General features: G+C 52.2%; 1 protein-coding gene across 1 annotated transcript in view; it reads right to left on the bottom strand.

Annotated features, from left to right (window-relative positions):
• The window catches only part of ARHGEF18 (Rho/Rac guanine nucleotide exchange factor 18), a gene marked incomplete at both ends in the record, with an annotated part of 67619 nt that overhangs the window by 30561 nt on the left and 16724 nt on the right, over positions 1-20334 (bottom strand). Inside the window, 3 exons of the mRNA XM_080715451.1 lie at positions 17882-18023; positions 18166-18268; positions 19676-19753. Of these exons, the coding sequence (XP_080571577.1) occupies positions 17882-18023; positions 18166-18268; positions 19676-19753 (323 nt within the window). The remainder of the gene's footprint in view (positions 1-17881; positions 18024-18165; positions 18269-19675; positions 19754-20334) is intronic.

The following is a 20334-nucleotide window of genomic DNA, read 5'->3' as shown; positions in this document are numbered from 1 at the left end:
AGAAAGGGCCCTATAGTGAAGCAATTAAGGTGACCAATCAGAGGGTATGGAAAAGGGGAGGATGGGGCCTCTTTAAAAAGCAGGAGGTACATAAACACATGTGTCAAAGTTAATCACCAAATAAGCATGGGATCCAGGGAGGGGGAGGGAATGGGATGGGGACTGGATGAGGGCTGATTGGATGTTTTGTGCTTGTATATCCTCTCAAGTCTTGTATTCCAATGTGATGTATGATTACAATGCACCAATAAAAATAAATTAAAAAACAAAACAAAAAACAAACCAAAGCCAGCCTCAGCAACTTAGTGAGACCCTGTTTCCAAGTAAAATATAAAAATAGGTCTGGGAGTGTAGCCCAGAGGTAGAAGGCCCCTGGGTTCATCCCTAGTACCACATAAAAAGAAAAAAAAAAAAAAAAAAAAAAAGGAAAATTAAAACGCAACTCCGGGAGGGATGGTGTACCTGGTGAAATTGGTCCCAGGCAGAGGAGCTGGTGACCAAGGGGTTCTGTGCTGGCCAGAAATCATGATCGTTCCTGGGATGGGAGCTGGGAGTATCTAGGTCCTCTGGGGGTGGGGTGATGAGGTCATCTGCACTGGGCTTTGAAGGATGCTTAGGAGGTTGTAAGGAGAAAACAAGGAAAGGGAGGGCATTCCAGAGGAGGGAGAGGGTAAGGGCAGAGGTGGCGGGTGGGGCCCGTGGAGGATGGGTGGGTGCTCGGCAGGCTGGGCGGCGTGGCATCTCAGAGCCACCAGGCAAAGCGCTTTCCCTTCCTGGTGGGGCCACAGGAGGGTCTTGGCCAGGGAGAGGCAGGAAGGACCTGCCACTGAGGAGCCGCCGGCCGGGACACCCCACACAGGGCCAGGGTGGAGGGCGCAGGGTTGAATCCACAGGGCAGGCACCGTGCCCAGCTCACCGTGTTTTCTGTCAACCAGTCAATACATGACCCTGCTTGACATGTGTTTTTGTTGAAAGATGCCTTATTTAATATAGCTGTTGATCCATCCCACACTGAACTGGTGGATAACAGTACTACCACTCATGACCCAGAAGCTTCTGGAACGTCCCCATTTTCTCTGTGAGGAACATCGCTGCCACCTGGCCCAGGGACACGAGATGGCACCCTCGCTCTGCGCACAAGAGCCAGGCTCTGCAGCAAAGCGCACAACTGCAGCTGAGCGCTCGGGGCCTGGACGGGCTGCGTCCCTGCAGCCAGAGCCCTGGACCAGGGCCGCAATCTGGCCATCACACTATCGATCTGGGGTTACAGAGAAACGCTAGCAAGCCTGCGTACACAATGCGGCATGTTTACGCTCACTCGGGAGGAATTTTCCTGCAGATGGGCCTGTCCAGAGGCCACCGCGCAGTGTCTGCTGGGAGGAGGGGCCGGGTCTGCACCAGGTGGAGAGCCTTCCTCTGGGAGGTTCTGTCCTGGGCCTTAGAGAACCTTGGGTGGAGAGTTTCTCCTTGAAGCAAAAGCCGCAGAAAGGTTCATGCTGGGCGGCGGCAGAGCGTGGCTTCTAGAGAGCAGGGCTGCGGCGTGGGGAGCGGTAGAGGGAGAGGCAGAGTGAGGCGGGAGCTGGGCCGACGGTGGTGGGGGGGGTGTGGACTCTGAGTCCCAGCAGTGGACGAGACTCTGGGGCCAGGAGGAGGCCTACCGGAGCCGCAGGGGCAGAAGTAAGGAGCTGCGCGACTGCCCTGAGGGCCCAGCGCAGCCGGGTCACAGCAGCCACTCACCTGGGCGAGCGGCCGCAGCCCCAGGCTCAGGGAGTGCAGTTCTTTTTTACTATCGACTAAATTCCAGCAGACGTTTTCTCATAAACTCTGAGTAGGCTTGATTCTCCCATCCTATAGCTACATAATTGTTTGCTTCCTCTTTATTTGTTGGCACTGGGGAATGAACCCTCCAAGATATACCCCCAGTCCTTCCTACTTTTTAATTTTGAAACACGGCCTCTCTGAATTGCTGAGGCTGCCTTCAAACCCGTGAGCCTCCTGTCTTGGCCTCCCGAGTCCTGGGATTACAGGCTTTGCATCCAGTTTAGGCGAGGACACTCTTTACACCGGTGTCCGTCTCAGTGGCATGCTGAGCAAGCGTCTGGTCGGCACAGAGGACCTGCGGGACCCCATCAACTTGGTGCTGTGTGCTGCTGAGCAGCTGCAGGGACTTCACTCACCTAGTCCTGGCCGCAGCCAGAGGCTCAGGAAGACCTCGCGTGCGTTTCCTCCTGCCCCCAGGTAGTGTGGGGCATGCCAGCTGGATTCCAAGTCCACTCTCCTGAGGTGCACAGCTGCAGCCTGTCTCTTAAACCCCACTCTGCGGGTGCCCCAGGACGGGGCGCGTCAGCTGAGTGACTGTGCGTGCAGGTCTCACTTCCTTCCCAGCCCTGGGCCCGCGTGGTGAGACCCTGGCCCTGTCACACAGCGCGACACTGAGAGTCACGTCCACCTGTGACTCACTTTCTAGTTCTTGCAGAATCCCAGGTGTCAGAGGAATGTAGTGCAGAGACCTCCTTCTACTCAAAATACAAACACTCAGATTCAAAATCTGGCTAAGGCACTGGGCGCGGTGGTGCATGCTTGCAATTCCAGTACTCGGGAGGCTGAGACAGGAGGACCGCAGGGCAGGTTCACAGCCAGCCTCAGCAATTTAACAAGACCCTCAGCAACTTGGCCAGATCCCATTACAAATTAAAAGCTAAAATAGGGCTGGGGCTGTAACTTGGGGTAGAATGCTACTGGGTTTGGTCCCCAGTAACATGCGTGCATGCACGCGCGCGCGCACACACACACACACACACACACTCTCAGTGGGGATGTAGAGACACTAGGGTCACAGAGCAGTGGTGGGAAATGTTCCAGCCGCTGTGGAAAACAATCTGGCAGCTCCTCAAGTCTCTGCTGGAGAGAGTGGCCCTGTGACCCAGCAATTCTACTTCTGAGCATACATGCAGAATCGAAGTCTGGACTTGCACAGGTATCTGTACTCCCACTCACATTGCCTCATTCACAACAGCCCCAAAGTGCGAACAACCCGAGTGTCCGCCAACAGATAAATGGCTAAACCAAGGGGGACACACAATACATTCACACACACCCCGGAATATTACTATAAAGGCTGAAATATTATTCAGCCTTAAAAAGGACACCCTGAGCCGGGCGTGGTGGCGCACGCTTGTAATCCCCTTGGGAGGCTGAGACAGGAGGATGTGCAGGTTGGAAGCCAGCCTCGGCTACTTAGTGAGACCTTGTTTCCAAATAAAGATATAAAATAGGTCTGGGAGTGTAGCCCGGAGGTAGAAGGGCTTCCAGGAACCCCAGAACCACACACACACACAAAAAAAGGACACCCTGGCACTGGCTACCACATCAAGGAACCTTGAAGACGGGTGCTGAGTGACATGAGGTGACACAGCAGGGCACACACTGCGGGTGGCCAGGGTAGAGCCCCAGAGATGCCGTGGCTGGGGGCCAGGCGCTGGGGATGGCTGCGGAGTCGGCGCTGAACAGGGGCGGGGTTTCAGTTGGAGACAGGTGGTGGGATAGCTGCTTAGCATCGTAAAGATGCTCACTGCCACTTTTTGGTGTTTGTGCGTGCGTGTGTGCGTGTGTTACTAGGGATTGAACCCAAGGGCATTCTACCTCTGACCTACACCCCCAGTTCCTTTTTTTTTGAAACAGGGTCTCCCTAAGTAGCTGAGGGTCTTGATAAATTGCTAAGCCTGGCCTTGAACCTATGATCCTCCTACCTCAGCATCCCAAGGACTGGGATTACAGGCATGCACCACCATACCCAGCTTGCTTATTGTTACTGAACTGCACACTTAAAAATAGTTCAAATTGCTATGTATGTGCACGTGTGTCCCCCTGAGGATGGAATCAGAGGGCGCTCTATCATAGGCCACACTACCAGTCCTTTTCATTAGATTTTGAAACAGGGCCTAAATTACCATGGGGTTGTCCTCAAATCTCCAATCCTCCTGTCTTAGCCTCCTAAATACTGGAGTTACAGGTGTGCGCCCAGGTTGGGGCATCTTTAAATAATGACATCAAAAGGACTGGGCAGAAATCAAAATGATGTCAGGAGCGGTGGCGCACGTTTGTCATCCCAGCACGTGGGAGGCTAAGACAGGAGGATCGCGGTTCGTACTTGAGGACAGCCTACTTACTGAGGCCCTTCGCAGCAACTCAGTGAGACCGTTTCAAAACAGGGAACAGAAGCCGGGCGTGGCACGCTTGTAATCCCAGCATTCAGGAGGCTGAGACTGGAGTATCACAGTTTGAGGACAGCCTCAGCTACTTAGTGAGGCCCTGTCTCAAAATAAAAGAATAAAAAATAGGGCAGGGGGTGTAGCTCGGAGGTTGAATGCCTCTGGGATCTATTCCCAGACCTGCGCGCGCGCGCGCGCGCGCACACACACACACACACACACACACATCAAAATGATGTGGCTGGAAATATTTTAATGAAAACAACTGCTTCACAAAGATTAATTCAGGGTAGCTATTATACGCCTGCAAACTTCCAGGAAACCCTTCTGGCCTTATTGAAAATAAAACGATAACCTCTGTGTGGGAAGGCAGGATAGGAGAGCACACAGGGTAAGTGTGGTAAGGAGGGCACATGGCATGTTTTCTTCCAGCAGATAAAATGTGGAGGATGGGTGCGGTGGCGCACACTTGTAATCCCAGCATTCGGGAGTCTGAGACAGGAGGATCACAGTTCACAGACAGTCTCAGCTACTTAGTGAAGCCCTTTACAACTCAGTGAGACCCTGTTTCAAAATAAAGAATAAAAAATAAAAAATAGGGCTTGGGGTGTAGCTCGGGAGGTAGCATGCCCCTAGGTTCCATTCCCAGTACTGCAGAAAAGAAAAAAAAAAGATAAAATGTGGAGGTGAGGGGAGGCAGGGCACAGAACGCATGCAGAATGCCAGAAAAAACCTGTTTGCCTTGAATGCGCTGGGAAGTAACTCAAGGACACTCCATTTCTGGAAAGGAGAACTTGGGAAGGCCTGTGGTGTTTCTACTCTGACCTTGCCCTAGGATGCCAAGGCCAACAATTCTCCATCCCTTCCAACCCTAACTCTAAGCTGAGTCCCCTCCCAGATTTGCCAAAGCCCTGGAGATCGTCATGCCCCTACAAAACTCAGCTTAAAGAGGGTTCCTGGGTCCCAGCACCTGGGAGGCTGAGACAGGAGGACTGCGGTTTGAGGACTGGCGTTTGAGGACCGCCTCAGCCACTCAGGGAGCATTTCAACACCTGGGCGAGACCCTGCTTAAAACAGCAGCAACAACAGGGCTGGGGTATAGCTCAGAGGTAGAATCCTCCCGGCTTCATTCCCCAGTACCACAGAAAAAAAGGGGGGACCCTGGAGGGAGAGCCTGCCCCCAACCTGTGGCCTCAGTGAATCTGCAAAGTTGCATACCCACAACCCTAGACACAGAACCATGAAAAACACTGCAAAACCCAGCATGGTGGTGCAGGCCTGCAATCCCAGTCCTTGAGAGGCTGAGACAGGAAGATAGCAGGTTCCAGGACAGCCTCCGCAAGTAGTGAGACTCATCAACTTAGCCAAACTCTTTTTTTTCTTTTCTTTTTTTTTGTTTTTGTGGTACTGAGGGTGGAACCCAGGGGCTTTTCTACCTCCGAGCTATACTCCCAGACCTATTTTTATACTTTATTAGGAAACAGGGTCTCATTCACTAAGTTGCTGAGAGCCTCACTAAGTAGCTGAGGCTGGCTTTGAACCTGTGTGATCCTACTGTCTCAGCCTTCCAAGCGCTGGGATTACAAGCAAGCGCCACCATACCTGGCTTCCAAACTTTGTTTTAAAAAAATAAAAATAACTGGGCGTGGTGCGCATGCTTGTAATCCCCGAGTTTGGGAGGCGGAGACAGGAGGATTGCGAAGGTTCGAAGCCAACCTTGCTGGTTTAAGAGACCCTGTTTCCAAATTAAAATATAAAAAATAGGTATCCAGGAGTGTAGCCCGGAGGTAGAAGGGTTTTCAGAAACCCTAGTACCACAAAACAAATTAATAAATAAATTAATTAAAAATAAAGTAGGGAGGTGCAGCTCAGAGGTAGAATGCCCTTGAGTTCAATCCCCAGTACCACAAGAACAGCCGCAGCACCATAGCAGGACCTCCCCAGGAACCTAGTGAGATATTTCAAAGTGAAAAATAAAATAGGATTGGGGCGTAGCTTGGAGAGCTAGGTTCAATTCGGAGTATCCTCCCCATACATACTGCAAGGGTTGACAAACTACGGCCTATGGGCCCACCACTTGTGTTGTGAATAAAGTTTTATTATAACACAGCCACACACACCTACTTATGTACATGTTGTCTGGGGCTCCTTGGACCCCAGAGCAGCTGCATGGTCTACACAGCCTAAAACATTGACTCTCTGGCATCTTAGGCAAAGCCTGCTCATCTTTGCTTTCCCGTGTCTAACTGGCTTGTTCTAGACGGGAAGGTCTGTTCCTCAAGCTTAGAATGTGAGTGAGCGGGTGGGGACACTGTGGAGAGTCACACAGCGCACAGGTGGGTCCCCATGCATCTCCCGCCTCCTGCCAGCCATCGTACAATGCCTGCTGCAGTTATTAATGTGAGCCATCAGTCAGCTCCATTAGAAAAATTCCAGAACTTTGCAAAGACCTTCATTAGTATTCCTTTTATAACTGCAGGGGTGTGAGCTTGAATATAGTTAAATACACACCCCATGTCTCAAGGTCAGACTGTGAGCTGGGCTGGTACAGTTTGTTTGCTCTCTCAATTTACACCATTTTTCTTTTGGTCCTAGAGATTCAATTCAGGGGCATTCTACCGCTGAGTTACACTCTCAGCCCTTTTTATTTTATTTTTATTGTTGTTGTTGTTATTTTTTGCGGGTCTGGGGATGGAACCCAGGGGTATTTGACCTATGAGCTACACCCCCTGCCCTATTTTTTATTCTTTATTTTGGGACAGGGTCTCACTAAGTTGAGGAGGGCCTAAGTAGCTGAGGCTGTCTGTGAACCATGATCCGCCAGTCTCAGCCTCCCAAATGCAAGGATTACAGAATGCTGGGATTATAGACGTGCACCACCACGGCCAGCTTGTTGTTGTTGTTGTTGTTGTTGTTGTTATATGGCATTCGGGATTGAACCCAGAGGTCTTCTACCTCCAAGCCACATCCCCAGCCCTGTTTTTTATTCTTTATTTTGAAACAAGGTCTCACTAAGTTGCAGAGGGCCTCACTAAGTAGCTGAGGCTGGCCACGAACCTGCGATCCTGCGATCCTCCTGTCTCAGCCTCCCAAGTACTAGGGTGGCAGGCATGCGCCAGCACATCTGCCCATTTGGCTTATTTTTAAATTTTGAAACAGGGTCTTGTTCACTGCAGAGGCTCTCCTTAAACCTGCAATCCTCCTACTGCAACCTCCCAAGCACCTGGTTTATTTCTATTTATTCTACAATGGACTCAAATACTTGTTCGGGGTTGAACTGTATCCCCACACCTCTAAACAGCAAAGGAACCAGCCTAAGAACCCCTCCCCCACCAAGCCCTGTCACGGTCTCCCCAGAGACAGAATTGGGAAAGAATCAACAACTGTCAGGGGACTAGAGGTCAAAGCAGGACATGCGGGCACACACCTAGAATCCCTGGAATCCCCAAACTGAAAGCTGGAGACAGGATGATCTGTAGGTTCAGGGCCAGTCTCAGCAATTCAGTGAGCCCCCCCCCCCCCGTTTCAAAATAAAAGGGACTGGGTGTAGCTTGGAGGTAGAATGCACCTGGGTTCAATCTCTAGCCCCAAAGAAAAGTGTAGATGACACCTAACCACCACAGGACAGAGGGCAGACCCAAATCCCAGCAGGGAAAACACCTGGCTGAGGCCCAGAATGCTCTCCAAATAAGAAACAAAACCAAAACAGTACCAAAAAACAAACGGCTGCCTCTGAGCTGCAGTCCCAGTCCTACTTCATTCATTATAGAACTGTCTCTTTAAATTGCACAAGGCCTTGCTAAGTTGCTGAGGCTGGCGGCGAACCTGTGAGCCTCCTGTGAGCCTCCCAAGTACCAGAATTGCAGGCGTGGGCCCAGGCCTGGCCTTCAGTGTACGTTCAACTTGAAGTTCTGTTAGTTTACAAGGGTCATTCAGTCAAGAGTTATGAGTTTTTTTTGTGGGCTACTTCTCTTACACATGTACCTGCGACTGAAATCATTGGACTGTATGTTAATTAAATTAATTAACTAAATTTTTTTTGCGGTACTGGGGATGGAACCCAGGGGCATTTTACCTCCGAGCTATACCCCCAGCCCTATTTTTTCGTCTTTTTATTTTTTTGAAGCAGGGTCTCACTGAGTTGCTAAGGACCTCACTAAGTAGCTGAGGATGTCCATCCTCGATCCTCTGGTCCCAGCCTCCCAAATGCTGGGATCACAAGCGTTTGCCACCACACCTGGGTTGTATGTTAATATTATGTTTAATTTTTTTTTCCTGGGTCTGGGGATGGAACCCCGGGGCATTCGACCTCCGAGCTACACCCCCTGCCCTATTTTTTTTTTTTGGTGATACTGGGGTTCCTGGAAGCCCTTCTACCTCCGGGCTACACTCCCATGGGCTACACTCCCAGACCTATTTTTAAACATTTTTATGTGGAAACAGGGTCTTTTAAGCCAGCATGGCTGGCTCCAAACCAGCGCGATCCTCCTGTCTCCACCTCCCAAGCGCACGGGGATTACAAAGCGTGCGCCACCACACCCGGCCCCTGCCCTATTTTTTATTTTTTATTTTGAAACTGGGTCTCACTGAGTTGCAGAGGGCCTCACTTCCTCCAGGTCTCAGCCTCCCGAATGCTGGGATTCAAGTGTGTGCCACCACACCCGGCTAATATTATGTTTAATCTTTTGAGGAACTCCCAGACTGCTTTCCCCAGCAGCAGTGTATAAGAGCCTCTTCAGCCAGACTCAGAAAATCAAGGGTCACGTTTTCTTTCATCTGTGGAAAACTAGAAAGAAAAACAGGAAGAAGCCGGGTGTGGTGGTGCACACTGTAATCTCAGTGCTTGGGAGGCTGAGGCAGGAGGTTCAATGTTTGAGGTCGGCTCAGCAATTTAGTGCGACTCTCATCAACCCAGTGAGACTCTGTTTAAAAAAAAAATAGAGCTGAGGGTGCAGCTTGGAGGCTGAATACCCCTGGGTTCAATCCCCAGTACCAAAGTAAATTAATTAATTAAAATTTAAAACCAGCGATATAAGTTTAAGCTGCAACTATCCAAAATATGTTAAATGTGTATTCTCCGACAGTGAAACGTTTGGAACATTTTTCTCAACATATGATCATAGCCAGGCATGGTGGCACCTGCCCCAGTACTTGGGAGAATGAGTAGGAGGACCATAGGTTTGAGGACAGCCTCAGCAACTCAGAGAGACCCTGTTTCAAAATAACAACAAACTCAAACAAATGAACAAAGGGCCGAGGGTGCAGCTTGGAGGTGCACTTCTGCTGGGTTCAATCCCCAGTACCACAAATAAACAAAACAGTGTCATTAAGCAGGCTACTTTGAATTAATAGCCAATTACAACTTTGTAATTAGTTGAAACTCTGAATCTATCCATACAAAAGCAGAGGCAAGCAAGTAAGCTGAAATTTGATCTGAAAAGCAAAAGAATGATCATAGTTGCAGAGGAGAGTGACATCACCACCACCACGTCATCATCAGGTACTGGGGACTGAACCAGGGGCATTCTGCCTCCAAGTTCCATCCTCAGCCCTTTTTATTCTCTAATTAATTTATCTACTGTGGTACTGGGGATTGGACCAGGGGCATTCTGCATCGGAGCTATACCTCTAGCTGGAGTGTCTCATTAAGTTGCTGAGGCTAGCCTTGAACCTATGATTCTCCTGTCTCAGCCTCCCAAGTGCTGGGATTACAAGCATGCACCACCCTGGCTTTATTCTTTATTTTGAAACAGTCTCACTAAGTTGCAGAAGGCCTCACTAAGTAGCTGAGGCTGTCTGCTGTGACCCGCCTCCTGTCTCAGCCTCCCAAGTACAAAGATTACAAGTGTGGGCCAACATGCCTGGCTGGAAGACATTATTTTAATGAGTTTTCCTCCCTCCCAGTCAGCAGTTGCATTCTAAAACAACCCCCCCCCAAAAAAAAAAAAAATTCCTACAGGCAGCTCCAAAGCCCAGACTGTAATTGTTTTGCACTTGGTGAAAAGGGTTTCTGAAATGTAGCAGTTTTTGATAACTTTGGGAGGGGGTGAGGTTTACTTAACATGTAACAGTGACTGACTGGACTCCCCCCGGCCCCCCAGTACTGGGGATGGAACCCAGGGGCATTCTTCTGACTCAGCCTCTCAAGTACTGGGAATACAAGCATGCACCACCATACCAGGCCCGACTGGGCTTTAATTTACTTATAAACTATCAATTTGGTGAGACCCTGGACTTGAGAGGCGGAGACAGGAAGATTGAAGGTTCCAGGACAGCCTTAGCAACTGAGCAGATACCTCAGCAACCCATTGAGAACTGGTTTCAAAATAAAAAATAAACCAGGTGTGGTGGTACACACCTGGGAGGCGGAGACAGGAAGATTGCAGGTTCTTGGCCAGCCTCTGCAGTTTGGTGAGGCCCTCAACAATTTAATGGAACACTGTTTCTAAATAAAAGAATAAGGCTGGTATGTTGGCTCAGTTTGTAATTCCGGTATTCGGGAGGCTGAGACAGGAGGATCCTGGGTTCCCAATAGCCTCAGCTACTTAGGCCCTTCACAAATTAGTGAGACCCTGTTTCAAAATAAAGAATAAAAAATAGGGCTGGGAGTGTAGCTCAGAGATAGAATGCCCCTGGATTCTGTCCCCAGTGCCACAGGAAAAATAAATAAATACATAAATAAAATAGGGTTAGGAATGTATCTCAGAGGTAGAATGCCTCTGGGTTCTACCTCTAGGACTACAAAAATAATAAAATAAAATAAAAATAATTAATAAAATAAATAATTAATAAAATAAAATAATAAATAGAGCTACAGGTTATAGTCAGAGGTAGAATAACCCTAGGTTTGATCTCCAGTACCAAAGACAAACCAACCAACCAACAAACACCAAACAAAAAAACCAAAAAAGCAAAGCCGGGAGTGGTGGTGCTCACTTGTAATCCCAGTACTTGGGAGGCTGAGACAGGAGGATCATAGGTTCCCAGCCAGCTTCAGCAACTTGGTGAGACCTGTTTCAAAATAAAGAATAAAATAGGGCTGGAGATGTAGTTCAGAGGTTCAATCCCCAGCAACACAAAAGTAAATTAATTAGTTCAAAAAAGCGAGAAGTGAGAGTGTTTGAAAAGTCACAGGTGGAGTTTGAAGGAGAAACATAAGCCAGGACATGAGAACCGCGGAGACCTTGACTCAAGACCAGAACTATGCTAAACGCGTGGTAGGTAAACACCAGGGAGGCACAGCTGGTCATGCAGCCCAAGTCCCAGGCTGCTGGCAACTCAGTGGTGGCCTGGGCCCTCACTCTTACCGTGTGACAAGAATGAAAATCATAGCACCCGTTATTCTGCGGGAAGCAACCTCCGTACCGCTTCCACTGGCAGAGCCGGAGCATCCCGAGCCAGCTTAACAAGGGAATTACGGAATCTCTTTTCCATTTTTCCTTTCTTTTTTGTGGTACTGGGGATGGAACCCAGGGCATTCTACCTCCGAGCTACCCCCCAGCCCTATTTTTTATTCTTTATTTTGAAACAGGGTTGCACTGAGTTGCAGAGGGCCTCACTAAGTAGCTGAGGCTGGCCGCGAACCGTGATCCTCCGGTCTCAGCCTCCCAAACACTGGGATCACAGGCCTGTGCCACCATGCCCGGCTCTTTTCCATTTTTCAAGCCGTGCCATTTCAAAGTAAATACACTACATAAACCCCAAAACTAATTATGCCTTCTAACCGTCTGCGCCTGTTCACTCTGGAATATCTTCTCTCCCCCCCTAGAAAGAGCGCACGACTGGTAAGAATGAACCCTAAGCCAGTCCATGTCCACACAAGGACCAAAATGCTCGAGCTTTCGGGACCCTGTATTACTTGGAATGTCAACCTAAAAATACATCCGCATAAGCTATATAGCATTTAATTGAGCATTCCCCAAAGGCACTCTGCACCTTACACATACTTATCCACTCAATCCTCTACCAATTCTTATTCCCATTTTAAAGACTGGGAGATTAAGGTCAGCAGGTGGTGGCCGTCAGACCAGAACCTATGTATGCTCTTGGAAGTTCTCCTTAAAGTCCCAAACCCGCAAAAAAAAAAAAAAAAAAAAAAAAAGTTCCAGGATTAATCATTCACCCGGATACCTGCAAAGACCATCCCCAAAGTGCCCTGGTCTCCACACAACGGTGAAAATTCTGCCTGAGAAGAGAAGGGACCCTGCAAGGGCACAGACTAGAGTTGCATCTCTCTGAGAACAAGGCCAAAAGGGAAAAGTTATGCTCTAAAGTTCTGCTTCCGTGGTAAGACTGAGAAACTTTCCCCCTTGCTTGCCAGCCATCGCTTCAACAGAACAACAGGCAAAAGGTGCGGGCTACGGCAAACCACGCAAGCACCCAGAAATGGCTTCTCATCCCAGTCCCCACCGAAAAGCGCGTTGCACCCGCCTGAGTTGTCCGGCCAAGAAACAATCTGGAAAGAAGGAGGAGAACGGACCAAAACACACCCCTTGGCGTGGCTCAGCACTGCTCGCTCGCGGGCGGAGGACACCTGCTCGGGCTGCAGGGTTCCCCGGGAGCCTCGAGGGCTGGCCACCTCGCGGGTATCGCTCCATCCCCGGTCCTGCCCCGGGCGCGCCCAGCCAGGGCCGGCGGCCGCGGCCCAGTGGCCTTTCTCTCCTCGCCTGGAGCAGGGTGCAGCGCCCCGAGGCCGGCTGCGCTCGGACGGGCCGGTGGGCACGGTCCGCACCCAGCTTTCGCCGCCCCGGCCCCCACGCGCGGGAGGGGCCGCCGGAGCCGGGCGCCCGTCCACCTGCCTGGAGGAGCCGCCGCGGCCCGCCGAGGCAGCCCCGGGGTCTGCACCCGGGGGGCCGAGGCCTCTCTCTCGAGCCCGGCTCTCCGCGGACTGCCCCGCCGCCTCACCTGGGTCCAGCTCCCGCGGCCGCTTTCCGCCCTCTCCTCAGCCCCTCTCGCGGCCGCCGCCTCCTCGGATCCACGATCGCCCGCAGCTGGGAGCCGGAAGCGGGGGGCAGCGTGCGGCGCACGGCGCACGCGCGGCTCCGCCCAGAGGCGGGCCCGGAAGAGGGCGTGTGCGAGGGGCGTAGCCAATGGAGGTGTGTCTGAGGGGGCGTGGTCGACGGGGCGTGTCTGAGGCGGGGTGGGCGTGTCCGGAGGGCGTGGCCTAGAGCGCTCAGAGCCCCGGGGCGGCAGGGACTTGGTTAAGGCTGAGCCCTGAGCGCCCCGGCGGGGCGGACTTGGCGTTGGCTCTGCGGGGACTCGAGTGGAAGGGTCCTTGTGATGAGGGCAAGGGCGAGCCAAGGGCGGGTCAGCGGAGTCGAAGGGCTCTGTTTGTAGGAGTGCTCACGGTAGCCTGGGCTTCTGTGGGTCTGGGGGCTCCTGTGGGGAGTACCGGGGTTGGGGATTCCTGAGAGAAGATCATCGGCCCTGGGGGCGTCTTATAGTGATGATTATTGGCGCTAGGTAGGGGCTAGGGAGAGAATCCTGGAGAAGGGGAAAGCGGGGCTGCTGGAGGTTATTATTGGGCCTGGATATCAGTGGGGTGGGGACCCTTAAAGGGCAAACAGGGTTGGGAGGACTTTGAAGGGAGAGCAGTGGGGTCTGGAAGGCCTTCTGTGGGGTCAGTGAGGTCCTACGTGACTAGCAGGCTTGGGGAGGGAGTCCTGGGGGACAGCGGGGTCGTGATGACTGTGGGTGCAGCAATAGGGACCCCAGGAGGTGCCATCAGATACCCCAGAATTCCAGATAGGTGCCACCAAAGACTCAAAACAGGCTTCCGGTGTCCTTCAAATATGTCAGAGGCCCCACCTAGACCTATCAGAAACCCCCAAACTAACATTCAAAAATCTGAAGAACATGCCAAATGTTCCAAAAGCATCCTAGACACCAGTCAGATACCCTCAAAGAGATTTTGAACACCTAGAAACCAGCAGAGACCCGACATGGAAAACTCCCATTACCCCAAACACATACCAGACGCCTCCAGTACAAAATAGTTGCTTTCAGAAACCTGTAAACAGGTGTTCAGAGGCTGAAACACCTGCCAGACCCCCCATGTGCAGGTGTTATTAGACACCTGTAGGCATGCCAGAAGCTGCTGCAGTCCTAGCACCCCTCAGGGGATTCCAGGTCCCAGCCCTGAAGCTATTTGTCCCATCCAAGTCCCCACCCACCCCTCAGGCGGGGCAGGAAACCAAGCAGTGCTCATTCAAAGTCCAGGCTGGTCAACCAGCCCAAGAACTCAAACCAAATCCACAACACACACACACACACACACACACACACACACACACACACACACACACACACACAGTGGAAATGGGGCACGGTCCCCAAGTAACTAGCCCTCAGTTTAAGTCCAATCTTCGGGGTCAAGAGAGGGAGATTGTCTAAGGAATTGGAAATTCTGGAAATGCACAGATAGACTTCATCAGAAAACCTGTCCCAGGATGGGCGTGGTGGTGCCTGCTTGTAATCCCAGTACTTGGGAGGCTGAGACAGGAGGATCGCAGGTTCGTGGCCAGCCTCAGCAACTTCTGAGTCCCCTTGCAACTTAGTGAGACCCTGTTTCCAATAAAAAGAATTTAAAAAGGGCTAGGGGTATAGCTTAGGGATAGAATGCCCCTGGGTTCAATCTCCAGTACCACGAAAGGAAGGAAGGACAGACAGACAAACCTCCCAGATCTGGGCGTGGGGCCACATGCCTGTCCTCCCAGTACTTGGGAGGCCGAGGCAGGAGGGTTGCAGGTTCATGGCCTGCCTCAGCAACTTAGCGAGATTCTGTTTAAAAAGAAAGAGAAGAAATAAAAGGGCTGGGGAGTCCCGAGTCGTGGAATGTGGGGTGCCTGAGTGGTGGGTGAGAAGGGCGGAGGGCCAGGTCGGGTCTCACTAAAGGCCAAGGCCAGGAAGAAGACTTTGTGCGCGGGTGTTTAGTCCATGAGGCTGATCTCTGGGCCAGTCCCAGGGCCACCCTGGAGACACACCTCCCTGGAGCCTAACTCCTTGTGTGTTCTCTTGAGCATACTGCCAGGTCTCTTTCCCTACTGGACACCAGAAAAGACCGGCGCCCAATACTTCTGAGGATGGGTGTAAGTCCAGGCGGCGTCCCTGGAGCCCCTGCTGGAAATGAGTGCGTGTTTTGCTGGCCCAGGCCTCCTGAGCCAGGTGTGGAGGGTGCTGTGGTCAGGCACAGGGTTGTCTGTGGTTTTTGTTGTGTGGTGATGGGGACGGAACCCAGGGGCATTCTACCTTTGAGCTACACCCCAGCCCTCTTTTTATTCTTTCTTTCTATCTATCTATCTATCTATCTATCTCTCTCTCTCTCTCTCTCTCTCTCTCTCTATCTATCTATCATCTAATTTCTTGGTGGTACTGGGTTTTCTGGAAACCCTTCTACTTCTGGGCTACACTCCCAGACCTATTTTATACTTTTTTAAAATTTGGAAACAGGGTCTCTTAAGCCAGCCACTGGCTTCAAACCTGCGCAATCCTCCTGTCTCCGCCTCCCAAGCACGGGGATTACAAATGTCCGCCACCACGCCCGGCTTATTCTGTATTTTGAAACAGGGTCTCACTGAATTGCAAAGGGCCTAAATGGTAGCCGAGGCTGTCCACGAACCACAATATTCCTGTCTCAGCCTCCCAAATGCTGGGATTACAAGCATGCACCACCATGCCTGGCTGATCCCAGGATATTTCTCTTTTTCTTCTTTTTTTCTTTTTTCCTTTTTTGCACAACTGGGGATGGAACCCAGGGGCATTCTACCTCCAAGCGCCACCCAGCCCTATTTTTTATTCTTTATTTGGAAACCAGGTCTCACTGAGTTGCAAAGGGCCTCACTAAGTAGCTGGGGCTGGCTGTGAACCGTGATCCTCCGGTCTCAGCCTCCAGGAGGCTGGGATGACAAGCGTGCACCACCTCACCTGGCTGACTCTGGATATTTCTGAGGAACAACAACAACAAACAACAAACAAAAAACAAAAAAGCAGAAAGACTGGCGAGCAGGAAAGCCGGCAGTGTGAGTAAGCAGGGAGAGGGTTGGCTGCATCTGTCCAAATAAGAGCACCTGCCCTGCGCATGCGTCTTCTGGGTTTGCCACCCTCCTGCCAGCACCCCATCCCCTTGAATCCGATGCCTCACACAGGCCGGACATGCCTCGGCCCCTGCAGGAGAGCACAGACACAGGAAGCCACCTGCTGCTCAACACTAAGGGTCTCCAGCCAGGCCCTGAGCGCACACTGTAATCAGTACTGGGGAGGCTGCGGAAGGTGCGAGGACAGCGTTAGCAACCTAGCGTTACTCTCACTACCCCAGCAAGACCCTGTTTCAAGATAAAAAATAAAAAGGGCTGGAGGTGTAGCTTGGAGGAGAATGCCCCTGGGTTCAAACCCCAGTACAAAACAAAATAAAAGCCGGGCGTGGTGGCGCACGCTTGTAATCCCCGCGCTTGGGAGGCTGAGACAGGAGGATCGCACAGGTTCGAAGCCAGCCTCGGCTACTTAGTGAGACCCTGTTTCCAAATAAAGTATAAAATAGGTCTGGGAGTGTAGCCCAGAGGTAGAAAGCCTCTGGGTTCCATCCCTAGTACCACCAAAATAAAATAAAATAATAAAATTAGGGCTCTTACGACCCTACAGCTGTCACTGTGCGGGAGACCTTGCAAAGCTGGTTAGAGGCCACCAGTGGAGAGAAACGTCAAAAGCGGGGCACCCCTGATGGCAGTGGCCACCAGAGGACACCCACAGGCACTTGGCCAGCAAAACAGCACTCCCGGGAGAGAGGGCAAGGAAGAAGAAGGAAAACACCGCGTCTGGAGCAAAGGAAGCCAAGAAATGTAGAAGCCGCAGCGCTGGCCACATGGAGGTGCTGCTGGGGTCCTCCTCCGAGCCCGCTGAGTCTCCCCGGGATCCGCCCCATCTGGCTGGCTAATGGGCAGGGCCAGGAATGCCGGCGGCATCTACAATGCAGGGCAGCCCTCACGGCGAGGAGCTGCCGGCTCACATGTCAATACTGTGCCGTCCAGAAACCTCTAGCCTGCAGCAGGCGCTGCTTTACACTCTCACTACAAACTGCACACACGTCTTTCCCTCTTCCACTCCGTGTCTCTTTCCTTCTGGGCCTGGCATTGGACCCAGGGGCACGCTACCACTGAGCTACATCCCAGCCACCTCATCTTTTTCTCCTGTGTGCTGCTGGGGATGGAACCCAGGGCCTTGCACATGTTGGGCAAGTGCTCTACCACTGGGCTACGTCCCCAGCCCTTTCTTTTTCTTTTTCGGTACTAGGGATGGAACCCAGGGGCATTCTACCTCTGAGCTACACCCCCAGCCCTATTTTAAAATTGTTTATTTTGAGACAGGGTCTCACTAAGTTGAGCAGGGCCTCACTAAGTAGCTGAAGCTGGCCCTGAACCGCGATCCTCCTGTCTCAGCCTCGCAAGTACTGGGATGACAGGCATGTGCCACCGTGCTGTCGAATTTTGCCAGTTCTGAGATAATCCAAGGGTCCCTGTCCTTGGTGATGGACCCTAGACCCTTTCCAGGGAGCTACCAGGACCGGCCATCATCGGCGGAGGGCAGAACGGGGCCAGGAGGACGTGTGGAGTGGAAGAAGCGATGCTGGGGAGGAGAGGAGCACGCTGCCCTCGTGGGGTGGCGGCTGCAGGACTCACCAGAGCTCAGAAAAGGCTTGCTGCAGAGGGGGCAGTTCGAGTGGCCCAGGAAGGTCCCTCGCACCAGCTGGTGCCCGCTGGCACACTCCCGCCTCTCCCGGGGCTCCTGAGCCTTGTCCTTTAGATGCGCCGGGCTCCTCCCCTAGACGGGATGGAGCGGGTCACAGGATGCCCTCTGTGGGGACCTTTGATGCCCCACCCTGCGCTCCAGTCGCAGGACTCCTGGGTCAGAGTCGCTCGACGGGGCTGGAGGACCAGGAAGCCCGTGCCCAGCCTGCCCTTACCTTCTCTTTCTGCCTGGTGACCCGGCTGCGGAGGGAGCTGAGGCTGCGCTTCACCCGGGCGCTCTTCTCCGTCTTGTCCCCCTTACCGGCGCTGCCTTCGCTCCTGGGGCAGGAGGGGAGGTGGGTCAGAGGGTGCGGCCGTGCCGGGGGTCCCTGGAGCCTTCTGAGGCTCCCTCATTCACTCAACACCACCTGAGGGTGTCTGCACAGTTGCAGACGCTCAGGGGTCTGCGTTCACACAGGGATGCCCTGGTCTCAAGCCTGAGGTTCTAGCCGGGCATGGTGGCGCACACTTGTAATCTCAGCATTCGGGAGGCTGAGACAGGAGGACCACGGTTTGTGAACAGCCTCAGCTCAGCTACTTAGTGAGGTCCCTTGCAACTCAGTGAGACCCTGTTTGAAAATAAAGAATAAAAAAATAGGCTGGGAGTGGAGTTTGGAGGTAGAATGCCTCTGGGATCCATCCCTGGTACCACACACACAAAATAATAAATCTCTTCTTTATTTTGGTACTAGGGCTTAAACTCAGGGGCATCCTACCTTCAAGCTGCACCCACAGCCCTTTCTAATTTTTATTTTGGAATAAGTTCTCTCTGTGTTGTTGAGTCTTGCTAAGTTTTTGAGACTGGTCTGTGGGGAGCCACTAAGGTTTTCCCCTAAAGAATATTTCTGACTCAGCTGACTGTCCTTCGCCCAGAGTCAACAAGGTTTGGGGTCATGGAAAGTTCAAAGTAAAAGGTCTGCGAGAAGATCAGGTGGTGACGGCGCGAGGGCACTGATTGACCTGAAACTGTATAAATACCCGGGATCGGCCAGATGTCGACCCGGGAGTGGACTGGCGGTCCTTCCATGCTGGAATTAAAGTCTTTAAATTCTTAGAATTGAATTCTTTCAACCTCATGCCTCTCTTCGGAACCCGTACTTTTGCTGGCCAGCTCCAGCACCATTGGTGTGTGTGTGTGTGTGTGTGTGTGTGTGTGTGTGTGTGTGTGTGTGTGTTTGGTCCTGGGGACTGAACCCAGGGGCCTTCTACCTTTGAGCTACATCCCCAGCCCTACCGGCCCTATTTTACTTTTATATTTATTTATTGATTTTTTAATTTTTTTGGTGGTACTGGGGTTCCTGGAAGCCCTTCTACCTCCGGGCTACACTCCCAGACCTATTTTATATTTTTTTATTTAGAAACAGGGTCTCCTAAGCCAGCGTGCGCGGCTGGCTTCGAACCTGCACGATCCTCCTGTCTCTGCCTCCCAAGCGCGGGGATTACAAGCGTGCGCCACCACGCCCGGCCTTTATTTTTATTTTTAAATGGGGAAGGGGTCTCGCGGAATTGATGAGGCTGGTCTCAAACCTGCAATCCTCCTGTCTCAGCATCCCGAGTACTGATATTACGGGTGTGGGCCACCATAACCGGCCCCGTTGCTCTAGGGGACGTTGTGCTTAGGGGACCCAGCACAGAGACACCCACCCTCCTCCCTTGTCCCCACCTACAGAAGCGCCGAGAACTTACTCAGACAGGAACTCGAACCAGGTGAGGTTTGAGTGGGTTCCTCCTGGGCTGGTGGACAGGCGAGCCCTCCGCCGGGCCCTGCAGGATCAGAGGGGACAGTGTCTGGCCGCAGGCCTTCTCCCATTCCTCCCCGGCCCAGGCTGCGTGCGGGTGCCCCTCGGGTCCCAGAGCTCCCGTGAGTCCTTGCACGCGGACGCCATGGCTCACAGCTGAGGCTGGCCGTCTCCTAACTTGGGCTCCCTGACCAGCCTCCCTCCTGTCCTCACTCTTGTCCATTGTTCCTGGTCTTCTTTTTAAGAAATTTTTTGAAAGCCTGGCGTGGTGGCGCACGCTTGTAATCCCCATGCTTGGGAGGCTGAGACAGGAGGATCGCACGGGTTCAAAGCCAGCCTCAGCTACTTAGTGAGGCTCTCAGCAACTTAGTGAGACCCTGTTTTTTTTTTTTTTTTGGTGGTACTGGGGGTGGAACCCAGAGGCTTTCTACCTCCAGGATATACTCCCAGACCTTTTTTATAGTTTATTTGGAAACAGGGTCTCACTAAGTTGCTGAAAGCCTCACTAAGTAGCTGAGGCTGGCTTCGAACCTGCGCGATCCTCCTGTCTCAGCCTCCCAAGCTCGGGGATGACAAGCGTGCGCCACCACACCCGGCTCTTATTCT

Source organism: Muscardinus avellanarius, assembly GCF_963383645.1.
Source record: "Muscardinus avellanarius genome assembly, chromosome: 18".
Lineage (NCBI taxonomy): Eukaryota > Metazoa > Chordata > Mammalia > Rodentia > Gliridae > Muscardinus > Muscardinus avellanarius.
Note: the sequence above shows the minus strand (reverse complement) of the source record. Positions and strands in the feature narration are given on the sequence as shown.